We start from the raw sequence: 22,421 nt of genomic DNA, 5'->3' as shown, positions 1-22,421 counted from the left end.
CTCAAAAGTTTCTATTTCTAAAAAAAATAGAATATTGCAATGCTCAGAAATGTTATTACTATCTTTATTTTTAAAATGCTAACATATTACAATGAGCTTTACAATAAATATGAGCATACAAAGTATGATTTAGGAAAAGAAGAAGCTCCTGCCAAATTGAGCCAACAATCTAAGAGGCATGGATGTATAGTATACAGTAGGGAGGATAAATAGAACTAGAATTAGTGATGGTTTAAGAGTCAAACAACAATGGTCCATATGTGTTGATTTAAAAATGGTGAACTTCCTACTTGAACAGCAAAGTGGATACACAAATTACCCATGTTTCATCTGCTTGTGGGATAGTAGAACAAAGCAAGATCACTGGAAAAAAGTGACATGGCCTCCAAGGTAAAACATGAAAAAAGGTTCAGAGAACATCATTAACGAGCCAATGGTTGACAAAGAAAAATCATTCTCCTTCCACTACACATTGTGATTAATGAAGAAATTTGTTAGAGCTCTGAACAAGGACATGATTACTGCAAATACATTTGTAGATTCTTCCCTGGATTGAGTACTGTAAAATTAAAAGCAGGAATCTTTGATGGACCCCAGATTCAGAAACAAATAAATGATTCAAATTTCACAAGTTACATGACTGATACTGAAGCGCCTGGCACAGCTATGTCATGGTTGTCAAGAACTTCTTGGGTAACCATAAAGTACAAAATTATAAAGAACTGGTACAAAACTTGGTCTTAAACTTTAAGAATGCGGGTGCTACTATGAGAATAAGGGTACACTATCTCCATAGCCATTTGCAAACATTTCCAGAAAACCTTGGTGATTTCAGTGACGAACAAGGGGAGAGGTTCTATCAAGATATAAAGGTGATGGAAGAAAGGTATCAGGGCAGATGGGTTAGATACATGATGGCAGACTACTGCTGGAGCCTTCAACGTGATTGTCCTGATTATCAGCATAAAAGGAAATCATACAAAAAGAGTTTTTCAATGTCTTCTTTGTGATTAGTTCTGTAAGTATACTGAATACAGAATATTTGACATTAAGTATTTCAAAAAATGTATTTTGTATACGTAGGCATATCTAGCTTAAATTTGCTTAAATTTCAGGTTTCATTAGCTTTCTATGAGGGTATTATTGAGGTCAGTATTTCAAAAACTAGAGCCAATCTAGCAAAACCAATACCATATTTGGAATTTGTGCATCATACATAACCTAAAATTACCTTATCTGTTTAGCAAGAAAATGTTTGTTGACCAGTGTTTTAGATTGTAGGGACGAGACTCTATTTAGTGAAATACCATATCGAAAATGTTGCAGTAGTCAAGATGAGAGATAATCTACGCATGAAAACTGTGGATAGATGATGTGCAGGTGGAAGTGGCCGGACCTAAATGGGGGTTGGATGTGGATAGTAAAGTAGGGTGCAGAGTCAGAGATGACATTGGGACAGTTTGCCTGTGGGATGGGAAAATGTCTGTGTTATTTATATTAACAGACCAAAGTAGGATATTTTTGTAGACCAAAGGAGGATAAATTATTTCCAAAAGAGGAGGTGTAAAGAAAGGAAAGTTCATAATTCAAAGAATTATCCTTTGGGGAATGTCAATAGAAAAAGGAATAAGAGCTGAAGAGTCACCATTAAAAAAGATTTGGAATGTATCTTCATAAAGATAAGAAGAACCCAACACTACCAGGCAACAATACCAGTGCAGATTCTGAAGAAGAATAGGTGGTCAACATAGTAAAATGCAAAGGACAGGTCCAGGAGAAGAATGAGAGTGATGGGGGGGGGGACCAAAACTTACTACAGCCCTGTAAATTTAACTTTTATGAATGGGAAGACACTTGAGAATTTGGACCACACAGCAGTGTTATGCCAGAAAACAACATCGCCAACAATAGACAACATAGAGATAGTACCCCACAAATGGGTAATGTGTAAGTTAAATTAGGAAAATTCAGTATGTAAATTGGTAAAAAAAAATAGCTTAAAAGTCATATTCTGAGAGTAGTGTATATCAATCTATACTTACTAGTTACTTAATTGATCTAAGATTGTTATTGATGCATCCCCAGGTTTAGAGTTGGGACCCTTACTTTCTTTTTTGAGTTTACGAAATGGGTAATGACATCCAAAATATATCTCCAACATACATCAGACACAGTTGGAAAATGTATATGAAGTCATTCTGCAGTGCGATACCAACATGCCAAAATTTTGTATCTTAACTCCTGGTATCTACTATTGATAGAGACTTTATGAAAAGTATTAAAATTCTTTCTCTTTGTGCTAGTGAAAAAGACAGACCATTCCATAGTCATACTAAGTCATGCTCCCAGGCTGTGAAGAAAGAGGAAGTAACCCTCTGGCGAAGTATGTGTATAACACCGATAGAGTGTGTCGGGCTGTTCCCATCCCTCTGCAGAGAGATTCAAAGGGTGTGAGAGAACGACTGTGGAGAGGGTTAACCCCCAAGCGGTAATCCCGAGTGTGCTTCGGGGTGGATTTTCCATGCAAAAAGTGGTAATCCCAAGTCACACTCGGGGTCACTTCTTGTCCCTGCAGGTCCTCCGGCAGCATGCTCCTTCTTCGATCTTCTCCCGGTGTGTTTCCTGGTGATGTCCGTGCATGCGTTGGTTTGTGCCAGAGGCATATATATATATATATATATATATATATATAAAAATAAAATACATGCTACTGTACAGTTATATTACATGTTTCACTATATTTTTTATTTTTAACAGATTTTTTTTTTGTATTTTATTTAAAGTTTATTATTAAATTAAAAAAAATTATTAAATATTGGACATATTAGGTGGGGTTTCCTAAATTGGATATCATTGGTGAAGGCATAGGCAATTAAACCATCTTGACTAAATATTTCTTACATATTTCAACTATGGGTCCCAAAGTGGAGGGGGGGGGGGTGAATAAGTTCTGGTAGTGACCATGTCCTTAACCAGGGGAGACAGTGTAGTGAAATGTTAGTGGCGGCCTGTTACAGAGACACCCACTGTTTTGTCACTCCATGCCAACACCAGTCAATGACTCTTGCCAAATAAGCGGAGATATAGTACAACTCAAAGTTTGGTATGGCAAAGCCTCCCGATGTTTTAGGTTTGAATAACAGCTACCTGGCTATTTTAGGTATGATATTGTTCCAGTAAAACCAAAATATCATTGAGTGTAAGGAGGTAAAAAAAATACCTGGGACTTTAATCAGTAGAGAATGCAACAGTCCTTGGCAATATATAGTTATTATTAAAATTGAGGGAAAAACTCACACAGACTTGGCTGCTATGTGTATACCGAAGTAATTGAGTTTGGACCAGTAAAACCAGTAGTTTTGTTGCAACTGCTCCACTAAGTGCCTGGGTGGTAAAAGATTAATGTGAACCATTTAGACCAGTTCACCTTAAAATTTGAAAAGGTGCAAAACTCTCCTAAAACCAACAATAGAATTGGAAGTACAGTCTTGGAGAATGTTGTTGTTGATTAAAAAAGGCTTAATTCTTACCAAGGCTGTCGGGTGTGAGTATATGGAACCCATCCAGGCAAGCACAAGGGTACCTAAGCTGAGATGTCTCAGAGTCTCTCTGACAAATGTCCAATCTACTCAGTCGAAAGCCTTTTCTGCATCTGTAGATGGGAGACGGACCTGTAGTGATGTAGACTGTGTCATATGGATACAATTTATGACTCCAGTGGTGTCGTCTCTCACTTCTCTGAAGGCAATAAATCCTACTTGATTGTATTGCACCAATTTAAGGATCAAGGGACGCAAAGGCTTAGCCAGGATTTTGGTAAACAGCTTTAGATCTTGATTTAGCAGTGAGATAGGACTGTAACGCGCACAACTAGACGGATACTTACCTTCTTTAGGAACAACTGGAATATACACCCTCGGCACATCTAGAAGTAGAAAACCTTCCTTTACCAAAGAGTTATAGGCCACCAGAAAATGAGTACCCAGAACCTCATAAAAAGCCCAGTATTAGGTCAAGGTAAAACCATTTGGAGCAGGGGCTTTACCTAATTTCTTAGCTTTATTTGCCCATTGTATTTCCCCAAAAGTAATAGAAGACTTCAACTTCTCTCTATCCCAGGTAGAAAGCTGAGGAATACCAGATTTGATCAGGTACCCATACTTTTTACCTATTTAAAATTTTAACATTAATTAGGGATTCAAAATACAATTTCTGTGTTTGCAGATGCTCTGTTAAATTGGGCAGCTATATGGGAAATGAAGTTTAATGTTGATACATGCCAGGTGTTCCAGTAGATCATAGAATTATTATTAGCATGTAATGCCAAGCTGCACTTTCCAAAGCAAACAGAATTTTTTCTTGCATTAAAAAAGGATAAACTCCCGAGAGAAAAAGTCTTCCCTCAAAGTATTAGTAAAACAACAACTGGATTATGCAGTGAATTTTTGGGGACCAGTTAAAAAACGATGTTGTAGAACTGGAGGAAGTACTGATAAAGACATCTAAACTGCTAACTGACATTAAGCAGCTTAGCTATGGGGATTGGTTAACGCAACTATTTGTATATGCATGTTTTCATTTTTTTATCTAAGGGATAATATAGATAGACAGTTTTTTTTCACTTGGCTAAGGAGCAGAATGTGGTGGATATGGTGGAGTTATTTTTGGAGGAAGCTTGATATGGAGACATAAAATAACTTAGAATTGATATTGAAAGTGTGGGAGTGGGCTAGGATTTGTATGTCTCTCTGCTATTGACCTGATCTCAGAAGGGGTTAGGGAGGACAAGATGTGGAGAGGTTACAGATAAAAAGGTTGTGGCCAGGAAGTGTAAATATTAAACTAAGTTAGGTTGTAAGATATGTAATTTATTAAGTGCAGTTACAGGTGCATTAATAATACAGGTGACAAATGGTAAGCTTAAGGTTTAGGGTAGCATTAAGGTTACAGTTAGGGCAGGACCATTACAGGGTGATTTAATAGCATAGGCACCTATGGCACCACTCCAAATGGTGTTATAGCCATAGCTTAACTGTTTCATCGCCAATAGATTCATCTATGTAGTCCATTTCCGCTGCTTACAAGCAACAGCATCACATTACAAGCCCTGGAATTGAACCTTCACAGACAAATCCCTGGGCACTGGAACAGGTAAGCTATATCTGTTCTGATAAAGAAATTATATTAAACAGGATTTATATAGCAACAACATATTACACAGTGCTGTACATTAAATAGGGGTTGCAAATGACAGACGGACACAGACAGTGACACAGGAGAAGAGGACACTGCCCAGAAGAGCTTACAATGGCAACACTATGCTTCCCTGCACTATTTTACATATGGTGAATGTAGGGGAAACAGTGATTTTGATTTACAAGGGAGACATGCAGGCAAGTAGGAGGGTGTGTGAAGACCAAAATGGCACCCATAACTACATGATGCCCCATGCAACTCACCTCTGCTTAAAGATAGGGCAGTGCGGTTAAGTGTACAGTTAAGGGAGAGAGTTGTGTTTAGAGGTTGGATTATACTTTATGCAGTTTGGTTTAGATTAGTGTTAGGGAAACAGGTTAATAATTTATTTTGGAGGATGCAGAATCCAGGGCTATTGTCTATATTGAAAACCAATCCAAATCTCAGCTCACCACTCATGCAGAGCTGTTTGGAAAGCTGGCTGAGGGATAATACGATGCAAATATGCACAGCCATCACTCAAATCAATAGCGGCAGTGGCAGCTTCTATGTTTCTATCCATTCAAAGTTCCTTAAAGGTTATTCCGTGAAAATGACGATAATGTATTTTTTCGACCAGTAAATGACCACATGATTTACTAAATTTTTTCTGGGTACACCAACAGTCCCCTGACTGGTGCATTCTTTATTGGAGATGCTAATTTCTCGAGTACTTGAGCTATTCTTTTCATTCACACTGCAAAAAACGGTGCATGCATTGCTGTTTATTGTTGTGCAATGCACTGCAAGTGTTTGTAAAGTGTGTTAATGTGCCATTCGAAAATGACACACCAAACAGAATGAGACAAATGCATGTTGTTTGCATTTCTATGCGCAATGTTACCATAACTGAACAGTTGTGCCTCTAACCTTAAAACCCAACTTCTGACTATTTTCATAATTTTATTTAAGTCATTCCACCCTAACAAGATAGTTTTTACTTAAATATGACTTCTGGGTAGACCAACTCAATTCAATGCTTAGGATATGGAGTGGACACCTCGGGTGGGGGAAGTGCCAGTGGGGGGTCGCAGATAGAGGGAGATCTGGTTGCACCCGCGATGAGTAGGGAGGTGAGTGACAATGCGCAGGGGGAGGTCTATGTTTGCTATGAGGGACCGTTGGGGGCTCATTTAAAGTAGGAGGTTACGGAAAAGATTTACAGCAGTGAGTATGTGGATGTTTTTTCCTTCCTGCCAAGTGAGAGGTTTAATTTGGAAAAGGAAAATGGGGCGGATGGGCGCAAAGAGGAAAGTGAACTGCGGCAGTATAGGTTGATCCCAGGCACGTTCTTTAACTGGCTTCAGGCATTTGGTATTTTAGCCAGTGTCATCGGAGAGAGGCAGCCAGACCAGTGTGTTCCGCTGTTTTGCTATCAGGACACAATTCGTGAGGCATACAGGTCGTATGGGGGGATTGCTTGGTTGAGATATGACAAACAATTTCGTCAGAGGAAGGCTGTTCGTCCGTCGCTGTGCTGGGACCACAAGGATGTTGGATTGTGGATGCGTCTGATGATGTGGGTTCGGCAGGTAAGCATGCCATTTTTTCAGGGTGGGGTCAGCGGGCCTTAGCCAGGAGGCACGCCGGCCAGCAAGAGCAAAAAAGGGGTCTGCTGGCTGTTTAATGAGGGGGGATGCATTTGGAGTGGTTGCAAATTTAAACACGACTGTTCAGGGTGCGGCGGGGCCAATGGCCTGTCACGCTGCTTTTAGCATGGGGAAAAAGGGGGAGATGCGAGTGGAAAGAGGGATGACCCCGGTGAGGATCAAAAAGATGCGCCCCTTTTTAAGTAGATACCTGGATAGGGAGGTTGCGCAGGTTTTGGGGGCTAGCTTTAGGGAGGGTTTTCATATCCCAAGCGGTTTGGAAAAAGCTGAGGGCATACCGAGGAATTTGAAATCAGCATTGACACATCCTGAGGTTGTGGGGGAAAAACTGGCTAAGGAGGTAAGTTTTGGTAGGATGTGTGGTCCTTTTCCGGTGGCTCCGCTGGATGGTTTGCTGGTGTCTCCCTTGGGGATAGTACCAAAGAAGGAAGCAGGAAAATTTCGGATGATTCATCATTTCTCATTCCCGCCGGGGGGTTCAGTGAATGAAGGCATCGATCCGTAGATTTGTGTGGTGGCATACACATCTTTTGACGCCGCAATTCAATGAGTGCGTAGGGGGTGGGGCTTTGTTGGCGAAGGCGGAAATTAACGCCGCCTTTAGTTTGTTGTTTTTGGTTGTATCCGGAGAGTTTACGTTTGTTGGGTACTCAGTGGGAGGGGCAATATTATGTTGATCGTTGCCTTCCAATGTGTTGTTTTATTTCCTGTGTGTTTTAGTATGTAATTTAAAATTTTAGTATGTTTTTGGAATGGGTGGTGCAGACGGGGGCAGAAGTGGATTCGGTCATCCACTATCTAGATGATTTTTTGTTGATTGGGCCCCCAGGTAGTTCGAATTTTTGTTGGCCACGCTCCAGCACATGGCAGAGCGTTTTGGTGTCCTGTTGGCGGCTGATAAGACAGAAGGGCCTGCTACGGCGTTGGTATTTTTGGGGATTGAGTTGGACACCATGGCAATGGAGAGCAGGCTGCCACAGGACAAATTGTTGGCATTGTTGTAAGAGGTAAAAGAGCGTTAGGTAGGCACAAGATGAGTTTGAAAGAGGTACAGTCTTTACTGGGCAAATTGAACTTTGCATGCAGGGTAGTTCGCTTGGGCAGGATTTTTTGCAGAAGTTTGGCGGTGGCCACAGCTGGGGTGAAGGCGCCTTATCACTCTATGATACTTTACTTATCATCTTATGGTTTGGCACAGATTTTTGGAGAATTTTAATGGTCGGGCTTTATGGTTGGATGGGCCAGTTGACTCAGTGGATTTGAACCTGTTTACAGATGTGGCAGGGGCCAAGGGTTTTGAGGCCTATTTATTGGAGGACAGTGGTGTGCGGCGAGATGGCCTAAGAATGGGTGGAGTCGGGGATGCATTGTCTCGTTTCCGGTGGGCCAAATTTCGTGAGTTGGCACCGGAGGCAGAGCAGCGAGGTTGCCCTTGTTCTGATCAGTTGTGGAAGATTGCGGAGGGTTAATTGGAGGTTTGATTGAATGGTCGGTGAGTGCGGCAAAGTGGAGGGCATATGCTATGGTTTGGAGGGAATGGGAGGCGTTGTTGTGGCAGGTGGGGGCAGATGTTAGGGTGGTGGATTATGTGTACCTGCTATTGTATTGGTTGGCTGGTGACTTTACAGCGGGAGTGTCAGGGGCGGTAGTAAGTAGAAAGTTGGTGGGTATGGCCTTTTGGTGCAAACTGCATGGTAATAAGGATGTTACTAAAGAGTTTGTGGTGAAGCAAGCGGTTAAGGGGTATAGGAGGGGAAGAAGAACACCGGATGTGAGAAGGCTGGTGTCTTTTCAAATGCTGCAGGGTTTGGTGGAGGGGTTGCGGGTTGAATGTATAGGGAAATATGAGTGGGTTTTGGTTAGGGAGGCCTTCGTGCTGGCATTTTTTGGGGCCATGAGGACCAGCGAGCTGGTCAGTCCGTCAAAATGTCACCCGGGGGGCATTTTGGCGGAGGATGTAGCGGTGTCCGGAAATGAGGTAAGTTTGCTGATCCGGCGGTCAAAAATCGACCAGCGGGGGGGGTTTACTGTATTGTTGTTTCGTTTGGAAGGGTCGGGGGTTTGTCCAATTCGAACCGTGGAAGAATTGCTGGGTCGGAGGCCGGAGGGCAAGGGCCTATTGTTGATTCATGAGGATGGTAAGTTTTTGTCTTTTCAATTTGGGGTAATTTTTAAGCCTTGTGTGAGGCGGTTGGGTTTGGAGGTGATGGGCTATTCTTTTCGTATCAGAGCTGCTACTGAGGCGGGAAGGTGGGACTCTAGGAGGTCCCGTCTATATGTGCGGCCTCAGTTGTTATGATTAATACTGCACTAAGGGGTGCTTGGTGGTGGTGGGGGGACTGTGTTGGTGGGGGTGTACCTGTTCTTTCACGCTTTTTCTTTTGTAGGTTGTCCGCCATGTTTAGTGTGGATCATAGGGCACTCCTACGTATGGTGGTGTGCCCGGAGAGGAGAGATGAGGCTGGATGGTTGACAGCTCGGCATGTCCAGGGAGGAAGTTACATTGCGGCGGATTGGTGTTCCTGGCACGCTGTGGAGAAGGGTGGATCCGGAGATTCGGAAGTATGCACTTCTGCATAGGCCTTCGGGGGTATTGGTGGTACACGTGGGGGGAAATGATTTAGGGAAGAGAGGTATGAGGGATCTAATCAGAGATGTGAAGCTGGATGTTTTTCGGTTGAAAATAGAGTTTCCAGGTTTAGTTGTGGTTTGGTCGGACATTGTGGCCAGGAGGAGTTGGAGGGGAGTGAGGTCAATTGAGAGAGTAAATAAGGCCTGGATAAAGGTAAATAAGGAAGTGGGCCTTTTTGTTGCTAGAAATGGTGGAATGGTGGTGAGGCATCGGGAGTTGGAGGATTAGACCTGGAGGTATTTGAGGAATGATGGGGTGCATTTAAATGCTATTGGAACTGATCTTTGGTTTCTGGGCTTGCAGGAGGGAGTCCAGAGGGCACTACGTGTGTGGTAGGGCTCTCAGGTGCAGTGGCGGTTGGGGTCTTAAAAGGCAAGGATCTGATGGTGGTAAATAGTAATGTGGTAGTAAGGGGGACTCTTGGAGGTAGGTTCCCCCTTTAAATTTGTGTATAGTCAGCAGCCCCTGAGGTGGTGCTGGGCAGCTAGGGGCCTGTTGGTAAATGGTGGAATGGAAGATGGTGGTGGTATGGGTCTTGCTGGATTAGACCTGCAACCTGGTTGGGTAATTTTATCTCAGGAAATTTGTGGTTAAGTTACAATAAGTAAAGTTAATGTTATGTGGTTAAAAATTTGGTTTAAGAATGTTTGAATTATTAATGTTATCTATTGAGTTTGTTTATGCATTTGGTGGTGACATGTTAAGTTATTTATTTAAGTTATATGCGTTATTAAAGTTATTTATTTATGTTATATGTTAATAAATCGGCTGCTTGTCAGCCATTTTAAGTGCAAAATTGGTGTGGTGTGGTATTTGGAGAAATGAGGTTTGGTAGGGGGGGGGGGGGATTTTGGTTCAAGGAAGTTGGAGGGGGTAATTTTGGGCTGGGCAAAAGTCTGAGTTGCGCTGGTCATGATCAAGACTGAGGGGGTGGGGGCTGCTTAGGCACATTTAGGATTCCTAGATGTGTCTGATTCAATAGAAAATTTATAATTTTTGCAGGTGCACTTTAAATCTGGCTCTAAATTTGATTTTACATACCTAATAAATCACATTTATTTAAATGGTTAACTGTAAAATTACTGCCCAGCTGCATTTATTTTATTTCAGCAAAAAGAGGATGCTGTGAAATGGATTTTGCAATCATTAAAAAGTTGTCATTGTTTGGCAGCACTGCGGAAGTGACTTGAATCAGGTTTCTGTGCTGCACCTTTCTACTCCGCACACTATACTTAAATTACATGATCAGCTCAGCTCTGCTTTAGAAACCCTGCACTTTCATTTCATACAATCTGCCTGCTGCCTAACATTGGTGAGATATGCTTTCTTTATTTTTTATTACAAATGACTTTTACAATCATTGAGTAATATCATGTAGAAATAATTGTGCTTTGCAGATTTGAACTTTGAATCCTAGTTACACTAAGCAAATTCATAACTGCAGTGTAACAGCATTTCAGAAATGAGCAATATATTACAGCAATGAACTCTTACCCTGTTTAAGTGCGGCTATATACTAGAGAAGGAATTGTGTGCTAAAAGGGTAATAGAATCATCAAAATCATGTTCTTGCTTGGCGTACAGCTGCTTCAGACAAAAACAGGAACTTTCTTATGGGAAGATTTGTGTACTTTAAGGGAAATATGGGATAATACTTTAACACATATGGGAGCTGTTTAACTTGCCAAAGGATTTCCATATCTATCCATGCACTCCAAAGGCTTACACACTGATGCCAGTGGGCAGAGAGCCTGCAACCTGATTTTTGTAGTAGTGCAGTAAGGCAATAAAGCTAGGTCACCTACCTGCCCCTGGCCTGTGATTGAACAGTGTACATAGGCAATAATTGTTAGTGATAAATCACATGCAAGACAGACAATCTCATGGGAGATTTATAGTTGTGTAATCAGAACATAAAGTTAACGATGATAACTATGACATCTTTATCAGGAAAGCTTTGAAGTTCAGAGATCTAAACCTTTGTTATCAGAACAAATGTTCAGTTTTTGGCACATACAAAATTATCTAACAATAATTATTTGACCACTTTGCACACCACAATAATATTCACACTTAGCACACTTGGGGCCTTCAATTAGTCATTTTTTTAAGTACCCTAAATATATTTTAACTCATAGGCAGGGTGGTATAAGTAAAAATAGTTTACTGTGGACCATATTTTGTTTAATTTAAGTAGCTCTAAACCCATTAACTTAAATTTTATATAGCATTTAATATTTTAAAGTCAAATTGAACTTTAAGTTTAAAACATTTACATACCATCTATACACAAGATTTAGGGCTTGTTTAAACGAACAGATAAAACAAGTGGTTTCCTAGCATTTTACTGTTAAAAAAGGAAATCACTAAGCTCTCTCAAAATCAAAAAAATAAAACAGATTGAATACAGACTGAAAAGCTTTCTTCAGCCACTTTCATAGACTTAAAGAGAAACTAAACTTAAAAAACAAACTCACTCACCTTTACTTCCGCAGATCCCTTAATTTCTCCAGAGCTCTCCTGGATCTGGTCCCATGCTGACCAGAGTTGTCTAACCTTATAAGTAAAGGAAAATTTTAATTTAGGTCCGCTTTAAATGAACCCCAAGGGCTCAAAACTGCTATGACTGACCAATATGTGGACAAAATAGAGTAATAAAGCACCTGCGCAGTTTGGGATCGGGTGACGTAGTCTGCAGTAAATGGGGAAAAAAAGAGTAGGCAGAAGCAGGACGAAAAGAAAAGAAGATGGTGGCACCCTTGGCTTCCTCCTGGATTTCTTGGGGAGGTTTCCTGGATTGATCCAGGAAACCTCTGCAGGGATCGAGGGATCTACGGAAGTAAAGGTGAGTTGTTGTTTTTTTTTTTTGTTTTTTTTTAGTTTAGTTTCTGCTTTAAGGTTATAACAATATTATTCATATTTTGCACCTGAGCTCCACCATTTTTCTTTTAACCACCTGAGCGTTACGTTAATTTTTTTTTTAAATTGTAGACCTGTAACTTACAGAAATATGTCCGAATAGGGGTCTAGTAGATATAATGAATATAAAAAATGTTTGAAACACACAATCATGTAAAAAAAAAAAAAAAATTACTTTTAATAAAATTAAAGGAAAAACACAAAAATCAGCTTAAACAAGAATACATAAATAAATGAAAAATACTGAAAATGCGATAATTCGGTATAGTGTATAGTAATATATTTTTCTAAATCACCTCCCTAGTGTCCAACCGTCCAAGCCGGCCGGCATCTTGTGGTCCGCCGGCCGGCATCTTACCGGTCCCGCTGGTATAGGAGACGGCACCCGACGCTGGAGAGGGAGATCGACGCTGGAGGACGACGCTGGAACACGAACCCGACGTTGGATGAGCACAGCGGGACCAGGTAAGTGAGATTTTAATATAGTCGGAAAAGTACGGGGTTATCGATAGTTGCAAATATTTTTTGCACGGAAAAGTACGGGGTTAGCGGTTGGGAGGTTAATACACACACCTGAAAAATGTGTTTTATTACATTTGCCTTTTCTTTATCCCCAGTCACCAACCCCTATTATATTTAAAAGAATTCAGGAGCTTGTCTTACTTTTGCAACCTGCTTTCCGTTTTGAATTTTTGCATATTTGAATTCCCTTTTACATTTTTTGTATTATTCCATATCAATTTCAAAAGATACAGGTAATCCTTAATTTTAATATTTTTAGAATGTCCTTTTTATATTCGTTATGGCTTTTTTTTTAACAAAGATTTTACTTTATCTCTCAAATTTACTGCCCAATATTATTTGCAGTGTGTTTTTGAACCATTCCCATTTCTGTTGTGTTCTTTGAAGGTAATATTCCCTTATAGTCCAAATCATTCAGAGTATCCCTTAGCAGTGGAAATTTTGCTCCTAGAATTTTTTTATCTTTTTCGTTTTTGCTTCGTTTACGTTTTCATTTGCAACTTATGTTGCAGGAAATCATGTTATGGTCACTGCTACCCAGATTTTATTTTTTATGTAAGCTCTGCAATGTTTGAAAATACTGGGTACAGCAGAGTCAGGGGCATTTTAAGCCCCATAATTTCCACTTTAGCAGCAACTGCACAGATGAAGCTGTAACAAAGCAGTGATGCAGGGCTGGGATTTCAGGAAGATGATTATCAAGGGAGGTGGATGTATATAAACAAACTAAAAGTGAAAGTTCTGCAGATAGAACATGAATATGTATGAAACATAAAGGACTAGCAAGATGAGGGCAGGACCTATAGTACTGTGTACTGGAGACAGTAATGAAGAAGGAATCATCAGACAGGTAAGGAGTGCAGTGTATGTTTTAGGGGGCTATCAGCCAGGTGGGGATTGCATTGTGTGTAATATATCAAGTGCATACCTGTATTCATTTACAACTAAGATCTATAAATTAAACAGAAAATCTGACATTCCCTCAAACATTCCCAGGTGAGACTATCACAGGAGTAAATCTTGTGGTTATAACATTGTAAGGATAGTATGTTCCTTCTGTAAAGTAACTCTTAGCAATACTTGTCTGTTCCCCTCAAAACAAATTGGTTGTGTGAAATTTGGGGGCTTTCTTACTAGCTAAAACATTGCTTTATAAGTCACCCAATATACAGATCAGTAAAAGTTAGAATCGTACTTAAGAAACCGCACTGCTGTATAGTGTTTAATGGCTAGAGAGGTCCATCCAGAGGCAGATCTGAACCTGCCCTTACCCATTTCAAGGGTGAATTTGTGGGGTCAGTGAATTTGTAGTATAATAGTATAAAAAAGTTATAATAACATTGGACACATTAATTGGTGGATAGGAAAACAGGCCTGTATGAAAGATCCACTTCACTGGTCATCCAGGATTGAAACTATAAAAAGTACAGTTCAATATACACATTGTGCATCATGTTTAATGTACATTGAAACATGTTTAAAGGAAATCCCAAGGTATGAATCAGTCCTAAAGTAAAGCCCTAAAGCATTGTCAGAAAAAGCATAAAAAGGCCTTTAAAACAAACTGTCATCTCTGTGTTCATAAGTGTTGTGGATAAAATCATTTTCAAAGTTTACAATGTTGGCATTGAAAGCCTTTTTCTAAGGGTTATGTCAACAGCTACCAATACGTCAGTATTAAGCTCTGTGAAATCACTCTCTAGCCGGTCCAAAACTCTGCAGAATCACAATTATCAGTGATGGTGAAGCAATGTTACTGGCAATGCATGCAGGAGCGATTTCATAGACAAATTGCCAGTGTCAGGATCACTCATGTGACATGCCCCTAGGGACAGCAAGTTTTTTGCAGCCTTCCAGACCTCTATTGTAAAAACAGCGGTTGTTTCAAAGCAATTAATTCCTTAATATTACTTTATGAACCATCCTGGATTTCTCCTATAAAATGCTTATCTGGTGAAAAAAAACATATGCTGTACCTATATATATATATATATATATGTTTATGCACATTTCCTATTTTTTTTTTCCTACTGCAAGTACACTGCTCCATAATCCTACTCAGCTACTCACCTAATACAATATGTAGCTGTAAGGAAACATTGTGACCCCTTATCTGTATATTTGCATGAATCACTCTTAGCATATGAGCTGACCTTCATATTATTTGTCATAACGTTAAATAAATACAGTTTACAAGCAGGTACAATGGCACGCCATAATATTTAAACACAGTATAGAATGTGTTCTGTTTCTCTCTGAGATTATTTTATTGAGGGACCAATGGATCTTAAATTAATGGTTTGGTTAATTTACACATAGGGGTAGACGTGAATACTATTTAGAAGAAAGAGGAAAGAAGGTAAGGAGATAGAAGCAGTGGAAAAGGTAAGAGGTGAAATTGGTGGGTGTACTCTATACTAACATTAGGACATTCTTTATGTTAAACCATACAGCCAGAGTTCTGTCTTTCCTTGAACCATATCCATTTGCAAGTCCCAAGCAAATAACATTTTTGGTCCTTCAGTCCATCATTAATAAAGTTTTGTCCAGCAAGTCACAAAATGTGTTACTGTCCTTTTTCCCAGTCTGAGCTGAATTTGTTGCAGGGGTCTATACATCAGGAAAGAGTTATAACTTCATGCCCCTAGGCAGACTGAATGGGTGTAAAGCAACAATACCACTAGGAGTTCTGTCTATGGGCCTGATTTAAGACTAGAGAGGATATACTTTTATCAGTCAATCTGGGTGATCCAAAAAATCTGGAATGGATCTGGGTCCAGGATTGAAAACATTTGCTAACAAATAGCAAATGACTTGAAAAAATTAATTTCAGGTTTGCTGAATCATCCAGGTTCACTAATTAACGTGTATTCTCTCCAGCCTTGGAAAGCCTAGGCCCTATAAGTCAGATATTCTGTGCGACCCACAACATGGTAAAAAAAAAAAAAGCACACGATATCAGTATCTTGTACTTCACAACAGAATTTAATTGAAGTTAATTACAACCCAAATGAAAAAAGGCATCAGAAGGAAAGTTATTGATACAACTAGGAAATGTTTGTTTTATGCATGCATAGGATACAATATCAACATCAAGTATTCATACGTATATATAGAAGGCTAAATCAGCAATTAAAGTAGGGTAATTGGAAACAGTGAGAAATCTAAAATGTTGGAGTTGTCACAAAAGCAGGATGTGAGAGGAAATTAAAGTGGGGTAGTTGAATTTCTATTTCTGTGATTCAATGAAGGAGTTAGAAATGGAAACTGAGAGTGGTGAGGGAGTTGACCTAAGGAAGCCAGAAAACAGACTGAGTTGCTTCAGATCTTGGAGGAATTAGGGAAGTAATTTCATTAGTAAGCCCAGAAAGTGTTTCCCCTTTTATCTTTGGAGGGTGTGCTTGGTTCCTATACTCTGACCAGCATATAACTCTAGATGGAGAATAGTAAGGAAAAAAATCTGAGATCCACCCTGTTTAGGAAAGTACTCCGCAGTTCTGTGCTTTATGTTGGAGACCAAATGTTTATTGAAGGCGAAGGGAATGGTTACAGGATGTACAGTTCCTAGTAAATGTTGTAATTCACCTCCTTTTCATTCTAACTTTCACATGCACCGTGGCATCAGTCATGTTCCTTAAGGTAAAAACGTCACCCTAACATATATAAAGTAGCAATATGTATGACCTTGTGAACCAGGCAGCGTACAGTGCCCGAGGGTCTTTAGGAGGCCTATTTATAAAGAAATGATTAAATAGGAGATATCAATGTCTTTGCTATTTTTTAAATCTGATCGACACTTTAAACTGCCATATTTATAAAAGGGCAATCAGATTTTTTATGGTGGTAACCACTGCTTTGATCGTTATACTGTATTTACGCCAAATTGTTGATCAGAAACCTCAATTGCCTGATTAAGTGACTGATCACCACACATTCTAGCTGATATCCCCATATTAAAGTGCTAGAAAGTGGCACATAGTCTTGCATTGTAGCCAGATTGCCACTTTTTCACATTTTTTAGTAAATGGGACTAAAAAACAGCCTGTTTGCTACTTTATACTTAATCCTTAGAAGCATTGTATTCTACCTGATATTTAATGTAGTATGTAGATCATGGCATATGCAATTTTAAAACCCTATTATAGGTCACATGTAGTGGTAAATATGGCATCAGTATGTAGGAGGGTTGGGTACTGCATCTGACAGCATTCTCTGCCCTCGATTCATCATCTAACTGGATCTGCGCCTATTGGTAAGGAGTATGGGCAGACCACAGTTGTCCATTAGTGATGGAATGAAATGTATTAGTCTTGTGACCTCAAAGTCACTTCCTCTTTTTATGGGAAATATGAAGTGATTAAGTTACTGTTGCTATGATTACCCATGTCAATACTAGGGATGTGCGAGCGAGATTTTAAACTCGATCTTATTGCAAATTTGTCCGTTCTTGCTTTCTTCAGCCAATCAGAGAGCACTAGAGGTTTTGAATGGGGAGACTTGTCCCAGTTAACCTCTAGTGCCTGGGGATCGCAAACAGGAGGATTCCCAGGGATGCAAGAATGAATGCAGCCCTGAGAACCCACTGCAATCCCGGGGCACTAGAGGTTAATTAACCTCTAGTGCCAGGGATCGTAATGATTTTCTCGAGAAAAAAATTTTCCAGTCTATAGCTCTAGCACTGCTGGCGCTGCCTCTGTGGCACCTCTTTAGTGGGACTAAGTATGTCTTTTGACATGGGCTTCAGCATCCAGGAAAGCCCATTTCTGGCATAAACATGCCATTTTTTGTCCTTTGCCTTAAAATTTTGTGCCGTACTAAATCTTTTTTTCCCTTGCTTTTAAGCCAACCTACTTCTTCTTAAAATCCTCTATACCTAATCCTATTATGTTCACATAGGTGGTAGTATACTAATATTAGCTGTTTTTCCCAACCAAATCTGGAGCCATATTATTTTATGATGGTAATTTCTACAAAATGGGTAATTTTTGAGACCAAAAGTTTTCTGTTAGTACCCTGTAATAAAACTGAAAATGTTTTATCTTTTATGCATCATCCCAAAGCACACTAAATTATTTATTCCATATCATACACAAAAATAGGTTTGACTTGTAGGGGAAAAATACCTGAAAGTAGCAATATACTGTTTAAAAATAGAATCCTAATAATTTTTCTTTTTTATTTGTTTTTCAGGAAATGGGGCCTCATGGTCAAATGGCACGCAGCTGGAACATGTCTAAGAGTATCTAAAAACAAATAGTGAGATTTTGGCTTTTCCTGAATGTGCACTGTATTTTTGGGTGGAAGGAAATCCAGCAGTTCTGTACGTTTTCCTTATCCCAGATTGCTTTTCTTACCATTACTTACTTTTCTTACTGCTTCCAATGGTTCAGTTCGTAGAAATGTTTTTTTCATTACTATGGCTTGTCATATTTTCCTCCATTCAACAAGGACACTGCTTTGCAATACGAGGATGTGACGTTCATGGTCAGAAAGATCCCAAAGTTTTGTGCTACAAAAGAGGCTTAGAACATGTACCCAAGAATCTGCCTCCATCAACATCCATTCTTGATATTTCTTTCAACAGGATCAAAGTTATACAGACAGCTGATTTTAGCAATCTCACTAATCTTCAACAACTAAATGTATCAAACAACAATATCCATGTCATTGAGAGGGGTAGTTTTAAGAAGTTAAATGCACTTAAAGAACTTAATCTCAATAATAACAATTTAATGATGCTAAATAAGAGCATTTTTGAAGGTCTGCAGAATCTTACCACTTTGTTACTGAACAATAACAGTATTGCATCTATACTTCCAATGGCCTTTTCTCCTTTCAAACATCTGGAGGTGCTTGAGTTGTCATCTAACCCGCTTCAGACGCTTGGATCTCTACGTTCAGTTTTTCAAACAAGTAGTTTGGCAAAAATAGTAATTGCAAACATTAGCCTTCAAAACTTCCATTCATCTGAGCTTGAAAATGTTTCTAGTTCACTCCATACAATTGACATATCCAGAAATCCACTTGCTTCTGTCAGTTTTAATTCTGATGTCCTAAAGGGTCTTATATCCTTAAATATCTCATTTTCTGGCCCTCCTCTTACATGGACAGTTAAAGATTCTTGCTTTCTAAGGGGACTAAAGAGGATATTTATGCAAGGTGTAAGTTGGAGTGCTCAAACTATAATAAAGGTGTTACAGACTCTAAACTGTAGTGTATTGCAAGAAGTTAACATTGGTCATTTAAGCTTAACTTATTCTGATCATATTATCCAAGAACTATGCCTTAGACAAACCAAACTTCAAACTCTTTATCTTCAGTGTAATAATTACAGTGCATTTCAAAAAAACACTTTTCAAAACTGTTCTGGATTAACATTTCTAGACATATCTGAAAATCATTTTGTGCATCTACCTGAATCTGTCTTTGACCACCTGACTTCTCTTGAGCAGCTAACATTGGCCAGTAATAAATTAATTGCTCTTCCTAGTGTCCTATCCCAGATGACCAGCCTAAAAAAAGTGAACCTTAGCTCCAACCATCTCACAGAAGTCCATTTAAATGACACAAAATCGTTCAGCAAACTAAAAGATCTAGATCTGTCTGAAAACAAGATTAGTGATTTTCACTCCTCCTCACCTATGATTTGGCATCTGGAACATTTAGACTTGGGGCAAAACTATCTCCTTGATATTTCTAAATCATTTGGAACCAATCTCAAAAATCTTCAGACCCTAATACTAAAATCAAATAAGTTAAGTTTTCTCTCAGCAAATACATTTCAAAACTTAACCTCTTTAAAATTCCTCAATCTGATAGACAATCAGATAAAAGATATAGAACCAGGAGCTTTCAAAGGTCTTGAAAACCTGCAAACGCTACTACTTGGAGGCAATAAATTAACAAAAGAATCTTTTCCAAATAATACCTTCCAAGGACTGGAATCTCTTGGAGAACTACAACTTTTCAGCAATAACATAGAATACGAATCATCAGCAAAACTAACCGTACCACCATTTCAAGCTTTAAAATCATTAAAGATAATCACTCTTAACAGCCAGGGTCACAACGGAATGAGGAATTTACCAGTCAACTTACTTGAAGGCTTGGTATCTTTATACAAGGTTCGGTTAGGCAATCTAGCACTGTCCACCATTGACAGCAATGTGCTATCATACATTCCTCAGATAAGAGAATTTGATATAAGCAATAATCCTATATCAGTTCTGGATCCACATCTGTTAAAGCCAGTTTGTAATTTAACTGAACTTCATCTAAAACATATGAATCTCGCATCGCTTGACTTTTTGGTTGGATTAATCTTTTCCAAGTTAAATCTTCTTCGAGCTGCAGGTAACCAAATAAAAACCTTCAATGAAATGCAACTTAAAGCACTGCCTTCTCTTAAGTTCCTGGACTTGAGTGATAACCCAATGCTTTGCAGCTGTGACAACAAGTGGTTTATTGATTGGGTCAGAGATGACTCAAAGACCCAAGTACTTAGTTTCTATGATTATCGATGTGCGTACCCCCCATCTAATGAAGGACAGAGACTGGCAACATTCAGCACTGATTACTGTGGTCCTAGTTACGACTTTGAACTATTTCTGTCTACTTCATTGTTTATTAGCATTTGGATGTTGTCTTCAACAGTATGGAAATTGTGGAGATGGCAAGTTGTTTATTTTTATTACATTGTCCTTGGTTATTTACATGAAAAAAGACACAAAAGGAGGAGACAAAGCTATGAGTACGATGCCTTCATTTCATACAATTGTCATGATGAAGAATGGGTTTTTAATGAACTCATACCAAACCTTGAAAAAACTTACCACTGGAAGCTCTGTCTTCATCATCGAGACTTTGAACCAGGAAAAGCCATTGTGGACAATATTATTGATAATATTTATTGCAGTCGCAAAACAATATGTGTGATTAGTAGACACTACTTAGGTAGTGAATGGTGCTCAAAGGAAATGCAAGTGGCCAGTTACCGCCTTTTTGACGAACATAGTGATGTCTTGATTTTACTCTTTTTGGAACATATCCCCCATCATAGACTTTCCGTCTACCATCAGTTTAGAAGGGTGTTAAAAAAGAAGACATATCTTTTGTGGCCTAAAGACATTAATGCTACAGCACTCTTTTGGCATATGGTGAACCAAGCTTTGACATTGGAAGTAGAAGATGATAGGTAGGGCTATATAAATTTTGGCACATACATAAAAACACACATTATTACAGTTCTTTAAACATTAATACATCATTAAATGTGTTATTTTATGTCAGCAGTATAAGTATATTTCACTTAATGTCAATGTCTTGCAATCCCTGTACAAAGGGGCAGCAATGTCCAAAGTAGGAAGCACTATGTTGATGCCTAGTTACAGCCTGGTTGGTTCATGGATGACCTGGGATCAGAGGAAGTGAGTTATATAAAGCTAGCCATCATTCGAGACAGCACAAAAAAAAAATCTAGTCTTTGTTTTATTTTTTAAATTGTTCATTTTGGCTGGAATTCACCTTTCTAACAGAGGGGCATTTTCCTATTGTCCCTTCAAGTTAAGAACCCAAACCCCTCAAACCTGGATACTTTTTGCTTGCTAGTAAAGGCACATTATTGACTGGTGTAGATTTGTTATTATACTCATATATGTATTATGTTCAGGACTAAAGTATATATTCTGGAAAAAATAAATTGTTTGATATAAACATTTGAACTTTCATTTACTTTTAGACAGTTTAAAAGGAAAGCAAACACATTATGCACTGCAAACACTTATTTTCCGTCCATGTCCTTAAACCCTCAGCATCTGAGATACTACCTCATTTTTACCTAATGCTCCACACTAAATATCAGTGTGACTTCCACTTGCTCTGGTCTACTGGAAATCTCAGCTCCACTGACCCATTTTCTTTGTAACCATTCCCAACAAAGACCTATCCAGTCTCCCATGCTTTAACAATACCTCCACTGCTCATGGACCCTATTAAACAGTACCTGCTAACACCCTGCTTTCACTGGCAAGCTCCTCTTGTTTATTTTTTAAATCCCCACTCATTTTGGAGCCTGCAGACCACCTTAATGGTGATAGTGAAGAGTGGAGTAGCAGTATACAGAGTGCTGACACACTCTACCATCTCTACTGTCCCAGAATAACCTGCTCTAACTTTAGCTGCTCTAATCTGATTTGTATCAGGCCTGAACTGTAACCTCTAATTGTGAATCCAAAGGTAAACTGTTCTGATTTGTGCTGTTTCCATGCCCTCCAGCTCCTTGTCTGCATATATTTTCCCCACTATAACCTTCTGCACATTCAGAGCCATGTGCTGTACACATTGCCTGCTATCATACTCTTCACAATTTCTTCCTGCACACATTGTCCACTGTTACACACAGGGCTTGTTATACCTTCCACATTCTTCTACTACACATCCATAACAGGACTGATAACTGCTACCCCAATCCTAATGGCTATATGGGGATCATGGCTGACAGGTAT

At 39.2% G+C, this 22,421-nt stretch overlaps 1 protein-coding gene across 3 annotated transcripts; it reads left to right on the top strand.

The window, feature by feature from the left end:
- Positions 1-10,652: 10,652 nt before the first annotated feature.
- Positions 10,653-21,630, top strand: LOC140323688 (uncharacterized). 3 transcript variants are annotated; one of them, XM_072400974.1, is made up of 3 exons: positions 10,663-10,789; positions 12,701-12,861; positions 18,109-21,630. In XM_072400974.1, the coding sequence occupies exon 3, from the start codon at positions 18,300-18,302 to the stop codon at positions 21,114-21,116; it is 2,817 nt and encodes a 938-aa protein (XP_072257075.1). In that variant the 5' UTR covers positions 10,663-10,789; positions 12,701-12,861; positions 18,109-18,299; the 3' UTR covers positions 21,117-21,630. The 3 variants fall into 3 exon arrangements, with proteins under 3 accessions (XP_072257074.1, XP_072257075.1, XP_072257076.1); XM_072400975.1 differs by lacking the exon at positions 12,701-12,861 and adding an exon at positions 15,238-15,303 and having other exon boundaries at positions 10,712-10,789; XM_072400973.1 differs by lacking the exon at positions 12,701-12,861 and having other exon boundaries at positions 10,653-10,789.
- Positions 21,631-22,421: the final 791 nt, after the last annotated feature.

Source organism: Pyxicephalus adspersus, chromosome 2, assembly GCF_032062135.1.
Source record: "Pyxicephalus adspersus chromosome 2, UCB_Pads_2.0, whole genome shotgun sequence".
NCBI lineage: Eukaryota > Metazoa > Chordata > Amphibia > Anura > Pyxicephalidae > Pyxicephalus > Pyxicephalus adspersus.
The sequence above is the reverse complement of the archived record's forward strand: the minus strand, read 5'-3'. Positions and strand labels throughout refer to the sequence as shown.